This window comes from Oryzias melastigma, unplaced genomic scaffold, assembly GCF_002922805.2.
Source record: "Oryzias melastigma strain HK-1 unplaced genomic scaffold, ASM292280v2 sc00405, whole genome shotgun sequence".
NCBI lineage: Eukaryota > Metazoa > Chordata > Actinopteri > Beloniformes > Adrianichthyidae > Oryzias > Oryzias melastigma.
The window spans coordinates 1-7483 of NW_023417002.1; the positions used below are offsets into that span (position 1 = coordinate 1).

Here is a 7483-nt window from a genome sequence, read left to right on the forward strand (position 1 = left end):
CTCTCAGACAGGAAGAGACCAGACCAACCACAAACATTAGGTGTTTATTAAAAATACTGACAGAGACGCTGAAGACAAAACAGACATAACTGTCTCTCTTTATATTGACTCTAAAGTTTCTTTTTGTCTAAACAGAACTGTAACACAAATGTCAAAGTGAAAAGTGTCTTTATTGAGAAATAGACTCTCATCTCTTTATACACTACAACTCAAGCGTATGTGTGTCTGTGTGTGTTCATCAATGTATCTGTCTGCTGAGTCCTCATGTCAAACATGTCAACAGAGAGACCAGAAGTCCAGATGTTGTGACTGAACTTCAACACGTTTAGTCGGTTCATGAACTTTCTCCTGTAAATAAAAGGGAGAGTTTTGTTTGGTTCATTCTGCTGTTAATCAATAAGCCTTGCCTCCAAACCAGCAGAAGTGAAGTTCTGATAAACTACACAGCTGAAGCTCCATGATGTGGTTCCTGGGTTTGGTTCTGTTCTTGGTTCTGCTGGGTTCATCTGGTTCATCGGGTAAGATCGAGTCTTAAACCAAAAACTAGTTTGAAATAGTTTGAATTTTCTCTGAATTCAATTCAATTCAATTCAATTTTATTTATATAGCCCAATANGGGTCTCATCTCTGGATTGTCAGTTTGCAGGACTAAAGCTAGCAGAAAGCAACTGAAAGCAGCAGTGATGATGTTAAACAGTCATAAACTGACAGTAAAGCCGTGGCGTCAGGCGCTCAATCTGCATCGTGCAAAATGAATGAATATGTCGAACTTTACAGGTTTGTTAATTATGTCTTTTTAATTAATACTTTTTTACTCTGACATAAAATGAGTTTCAAACACTAGAACCCTTCAGTTATCCTGAGCATATTTACATTAAAGTGACCAGAAAGCACTGAACTTCGTTTTTAAGGATTTTTTATCTTCTGTTTTTCGTCCACCTTTACCACGGGAGAGATCACACATCCATGTCAGGGTGGGGTCATCTGGACCCCATAAAAGAGCACAAGGCTTAAAAAAATGACGTGAATGAAAAGCATGAATATGTACTGATTGGGATCTGGCGCCCCCTCCAGCATGTGGCGGTACTGACTGTACAGCACGGATGAAAATGTCTGTCCTGACAGTTCCAGTGCGAACATGAAAAAATCAGGTTGAAGATCAAAGTTTTCTAAATGTTCTTTATCACTTTTAATTAAACGTGTTTAATACAAACAAAAACAGTCTATCAGAGTTTATTCCAGAGTCGATCAAAGCAGCAGGACAGTAGTAAACGAGGGATTTCAGTTTAACCTGTTTGGTTCATTTGGTGATTTTGAAGACGGGGATGCAGCAGAAGAGAGAGGAGAAAATCTAAGGAGGAAAAACGGCACTTGAACTATTGACACTTTAGATTTTGTTTCTTTGAAACAAACTTTTGCTTCATCATCAGGACAGAAACCAGAAACAGGAGGAACTTTGTCTTTAGGTGACGTTTTATTTAACCAACCAAAACCATCACCATTCATGTCGCTCTCCTTTGCCGCTGTGGTCGATGTCGGTGCCGGCTCTGCACCGGTTACCATGACAACGCTCTACACCACATGGCTGTGGTATAAACAGGATAATGAGATTCAAAGTGTGAATTATAAGACAGTTCATGCTTCCACGTCATGTGTTAATCTCTGAGAATGCACACCTCAAAGGACATTATCCAGCATTAGTCCAGCATTAAAGCAAGTGTTCTACATCCTGTCCAGTGACAGAACAGAATCTCTGATATCTGATCTCTGATGCAGATCTGAAGAACATCTCTGCTAAACCTGGAGATGACATCACTCTGAGATGTGAAGATCCAAACATCAACGAGGATTTAGTTTTAGAGTGGAGCAGAACTGACCTGCAGGAGGAAGAATATGTGTTTTTATACAGGGATAAACGTCCTGATGTTGAAGCTCAGCATGAGTCTTTCAAGAACCGAGTGTCTCTGAAGGACCCTCAGATGAAGGATGGAGATCTGTCTGTGGTTCTGAAGAACGTGACGATTAATGATACTGGAACATTCCATTGTAGAGTCCTAAATAAAGATGATCCACAGAGAGGACTGTGGATCATCTCCATCATCCACCTGCAGGTGTCTCCTCCTCCTCCTCCTCCTCCTCCTCCTCCTCCTCCAGGTGAGCATTGAGTGTGTTTGTGTCTCCTCCTCCTCCTCTTCCTCCCCCTCCTCCTCCTCTTCCTCCTCCTCCTCCTCCTCCTCCTCCTCCTCTTCCTCCTCCTCCTCCTCCTCCATTGAGTGTGTGGATGAGAGTGAATGTATGTCAGAGTGAAAGGTCTCAGATCAGACGTGTTTTCTGAAGATGTTGTTGATGAGACTCTGCAGGAAGCAGCTGATGAGGAAGAGGAGAACATTCTGATCTTCATCATCATCATCTCTGTCTCTACAGAACACAGATAGGAGTTTGGATCATTCTGAAGGAGGAGTCGTTCCCTAACGATCAGCTGCTTCCTGTCTCTACTGCACATGTGCAGAAACTTTATTGATCAAACAGAGAACTGGTTCCAGGACCAGCAGGTCTGATTATTTCTGCTTCAATAAAGATTTTTAAAGTTCTCATTCATGCTTTCAAACTTCCTGTTCTGGTCTAAGAAGTTCTCCTCCAGCAGAACTGCAGGAAGTCTCTGTTGATCTGAAACTTGCATGAACTCTGCGGTCGTAGACTCTCTCATGTTTAGAGCAGCAGAACTGGAGGAAACAGCGCCCTCTGCTGGTCATTTCAGAGCTCCCACAAACAGCTGTTATGACCTCAGTGAACACACGGGGGCAGTGTGGAGCTCACATGATCTGTTTTGAGGAGCATTCTGTAGTAACTGAAATCTTCAAACAAAGAAGGAAACATTTCCAGACAGAAGTCCAGACGCCATGACTCAACGTTTCCAGATGTTTCCAGATGAAGGAGAACCGTCACTGAAACTCCTGAATGTCACTGATGGGAAGTTCTGCTCCTGAAGTAGAACTTTCTCTGTGGGCTTCATAACTTTGCAGAGATGACGGGTTTGTCGTAGTGTTTTTATGAACAACCTCATTTTGTGCATCTATTTTGTTGCAAAACCTTTTGTTTAATTTTTTAACCAAGCATTTTATTGCAGAAATAAGCCCAAAATATCAACAAATATGGGATCTTTTTGATTATTGACTCCATGAAAATAAATAAAACATCCCAATATGGTAGAGCTGGCTGATGCAGCGACTCTCTCCTGCCGCGCTGCAACAGGACAAAACGCTCTGCTGGATCAGTGCTCCACCTACTGATCTGGTCACTGAGAACGTCACATGGCCAAAGCGGAGTTCCTGATTGGCCAATGTGAAGCAGCGACCTGTCAAACTGACCTGCTGTGAAATGCAGCCAAATGTTTGAGCGCTTCAGCCTTTTGATATGAACCCGCCCACTACGGCGGGAAAAGAAAACGTATTGGTTAGACCAGGGGTCGGCAACCCAAAGTGTTGAAAGAGCCACTTTGGACCAATACAATAAAAAACAAATGTGTCTGGAGTCGCATAAATTGAAACGGCTTATAAAGGTCTTACATTGTAAATTATACATGGAGATTATGTTGAATAAACGATTATTAAAACGATTATTTCTCCTGCTGCATTTCCACATGTCATATAAGCTTCATTTTTGGCCTCATGTCAAGTTGGTGAGACATTGCAGTGTCAAACTGTCTGACAAAAGCTGTATAGTCTCATAATGAACACTTGAGCTTTTATTTTGACATCCCTCAATGACACAACGAGAGGGGGTCCTCATCAGTCTCTCCCTCATTCTCACTCCAGGTGCAGGAAGAATTCAAACTTAACAGGACAAAATCATAAATGTTCAACAGTCAGACAACAAAACACGTTGACGAAAACCCAAACTTAAATCCAATTCCAGTCAGACAGGCAAAAGAATGGGTAACCCACAATTCCTTGCGCTGCCAGACCGACAGCAAGCCCAGTGTGCCTGAGACCATCACTACAATATGAATGAATTACAGTTTGTTTCATTGCTTTGATGAAATTAAAGAAATGCAATAAAGAAATACGATTTTTGATGTCATTTTTATTTAGAGGATTTGAAAAAAAAAACACAAAAAATGTAACGTGCACCTTTAAGGTGCTTCCACACTGGCCGCGTCAATAAAGAGTACACTTTCAATGAAGAGTCAATATAAACGCGTGCACACCTAAATTCCTGCCCTCCAAGTCTGGAGCGCGCGTGAGTCTTATAGTCAGACATTTAAAAGGACAGAGTTGTGGAAACAAAAGTCTTCAGAAAGATTTGGGGGATTTTCAACACTTTTACTTTCGGTTCTCCCTGTTGTAGATGCAGATGAGCGCTAATGAACAGTAAAAATACAATAGAAGGAGAATCTCCTCCCCGCCACGCACCGCACGCGGCCGGTGTGTGAGACCTGCACATCGCCGCGCTCAGCAGGTGGTATCCACACCGGAGCAGCGCGGTCACGCACGCAGTGGCGGGAGGAGATTCTTCTTCTATTGTTCATTGGCGCTCATCTCATCTTGGTGTCATATTAACCTGACCGGACACAAACCGTAATGATTCATTTCTCCTTCGTGATCACGTTTGGTACTTCTGTGCTTTGAAGCAGACTCCGCCCACAAGCAGCTCCCGCGCTGAATCTTCAATCCGGTTCAAGATTTCCACGCACAGTTACAGTTCTGAGCTGCCGCGACTGTGCGTGGAAATCTTGAACTGGATTGAAGATTCAGCGCGCTCAATGCGTGCCGATTTGTACGTGGAGCTCGTGACCCGACTTCAAAACCCGCGTAGCAACGTGCGCTCACGTGCGCTCCAGACGCACGGGCAGGAATTCTGCTGTGCGCTGACTCAGACGGCGTGGAAGCATCTACACTCATCTCACAACAACTGGAAAACGTAAAGGATGTTTGTGTCATGTTTGTCCTCCTACAGAAATCGTATTAAAACAAAAATATTGTGGCAGCCTGACTGTTAATTTAGAAATAGTTCCTTGTTAGTGGGTGGAGTTAGTGTCTGTTCTTGTGTTGCATTATGGGACTTGAGTGTTTTACCGGCACCATGAGTGAGAGTGGTGTGTGTATGAGTCACGCTCCTCACAGTGTCGGCTGTTCAGTGGTTCTGTACTGTTAAATAAATGGTGGTCAAAATGTTGACACCAGCTGATTTGCATGCCCTTCGTGTACGGTTCTTCCTCCAATCACTTGGGGTCATACAATGTGTGGGACACAAGAGATCTCTGGATCCAAACCTGTCAGCCATCTGCTCGGCTCTCCTCCCACTCAAATCGCCACAATATATTTTTTACCAATATTTTATAATATTATCAAACATTTTTTTAAAATGCGCCAATGAGCCGCAAGGGGGTGATTAAAGAGCCGCATGTGGCTCCGGAGCCGCAGATTGCCGACCCCCGTGTTAGAAGTTCAAAGTACTGAAGTGACTGAGGAATCACATGGAAGCATAAACCAGCTTTAACCCGCTGGAGGACGTGTTCACAAACGCTCACGCAGTGCTCTGGCAGTGGAGCAGCAGCTGAATGGACTCCAGCGTCTGCATCACTGCTGTTCCACAAACATGCATTCATTGATCAATTTTGACCACGTCTCAGCGCGTGCGGAAGATTCTACCATTATTTTACAGCGATATGGCCGTGAGAGCCAGTGGGACCGGCCTTCATGAGACCCACAGCTGTGAGCTGGTTCACCAGAACTCCAACGCCACTTTATGACACGATGGATTCATTATGTCCTGTAATATCAGCCCGTCTCTGTCAGTAGATCGAGTTTTGATGATAAAAGGAGCAGAAATGTGACAGGAGAAGCTCTGAACTCAGACTCCTGACTGTACTGCTCAGCTGATCGGCTGTGTCTGCACGATTATTAAATTATAACCAGTAATGATTTTATAGATTTCTCTCTTCTTTTTGGTGAATTTGGTCATTTTGCAGAACGAGAGCAGAGAAGGAGGAAGGACTCTGTTGTGACTGACAGAACTCAGCAGAGGATCACAGTGGGATAAATACTGACCATCATGGTGAAGTTCATCTCCTCCTGCTTGTGTTTGTTCAGTCACAACAGCATGACATAGAGAGACACGACTGAATCCTCCTCTGCTCCATCTGTCATCTTTTCCATGTGTTTGCTTTTGATCCACCTTTTCTTCTCTGAGCAGCTGACTGTGGCTCCTCCCATCTGATCTCTGCTGAGGCGTTCTCGTCTGTCTGGATTTAGTTGATTTATCTTGCTCCGTATTGAAGTCGAGGTCCTCCTGTGTTCTCTGTTGCTTCATTTTGTCTGCTCTCCCTGGTTTTGTCCTTTTTCCTCTGGTGAGGTTTTGAACTCGTTTCTGAGTCTCCTCCCTGCGTCTGAGTCCTCGCCGACCAGCCCGGGACAATACTGGAGCGTTCTCTGCTGCCATGACCATGAATGATCTGGGTGTCAAAAAGTCTGTTTGTGGAAAAACATTTCAACTTAAAAAAATATTAAAGCAGTGTTATTTAATTCCATTTTGAGTGAACACTGTAAGTGGATCAATATCAGGCTTTTTTTATTAGAAATGAATAAACTTCACATAAATTAACTTTCTGACCAATCAGATCATCACGACTCATTTTAAGAACACAAAAACCAAAGAGAGACTGGAACTTTATAAAACAGGTCCTGGTCCTCTAATTCTGCACAGTCTTCAAAATTAAAGACTTTGAATCTAAAACCTCTGTGCATGGCAGAAACCTTCAGACGAGAACGGGACGTCCCATCATCATCTCTAGTGGTTCAGCTCTTGTTACCGTCCCTGCAGCCAAACCTGTATGAAGTCTATGGAACACAACCAGAGATCATAACATAGATGAAGAGGAACACAAATGTTTAGAAACTTTAGCACAGAAAATGTTCCTTTAAGTTGAAGAAAGTACTTGAGGATGCAGACAGATTCACTGAAGGAGGCAGGAAAACCCAAAGACAAACAGTGTTTTAGAACCGGTTTGACAGGATCCTCAGTAACGCTCCCAGTTTTCTTCTCAGAAGCAGCTAGACGTTGGACCATGGCGCTGTTCGGTTCTGCTATCTTCTTCCTTCTGGTCTCTTGGTTTGTTTCTGTAACTTCAGGTGAGTCAAACATCTAAAATGAAGGAAATACAAAAATAAGAAGAAAGTTTGAATTTTCTTGTGAAGAAGCGAATTATCTGTAAATGCAGAAGTGAAAGTAAAAGCTGGATCTGTTCGTAAATACAGAAAATGATAAAATAGAGGCTAAAAGAAAACCGATTGAGGTGTTCATATTACGTTAAGTTGTTATACGTTAAAGTATCTGTGTTTAAAGACCCATGTCTTTATTGTGTTTTTAACATGTTCTTCTAGCACTTTTCTCACAATAGAGGACCTATATAACATTATTTATGATTTAAATTGTTTTTCTGAGTGTTTTTTAAGTAAAATTCATTTGAAGTTTAATTGGATTT

General features: G+C 42.7%; 1 protein-coding gene across 1 annotated transcript; it reads left to right on the top strand.

Moving 5' to 3' along the window:
- The first annotated feature begins 391 nt into the window (after window positions 1–391).
- LOC112139291 (butyrophilin-like protein 8) lies at window positions 392–2587 on the top strand. The gene is made up of 3 exons (XM_024262037.2): window positions 392–518; window positions 1777–2154; window positions 2425–2587. Exons 1-3 carry the CDS (start codon window positions 458–460, stop codon window positions 2433–2435), a joined length of 450 nt encoding a protein of 149 aa, XP_024117805.1. The 5' UTR covers window positions 392–457; the 3' UTR covers window positions 2436–2587.
- The last annotated feature ends 4896 nt before the right edge of the window (window positions 2588–7483 follow it).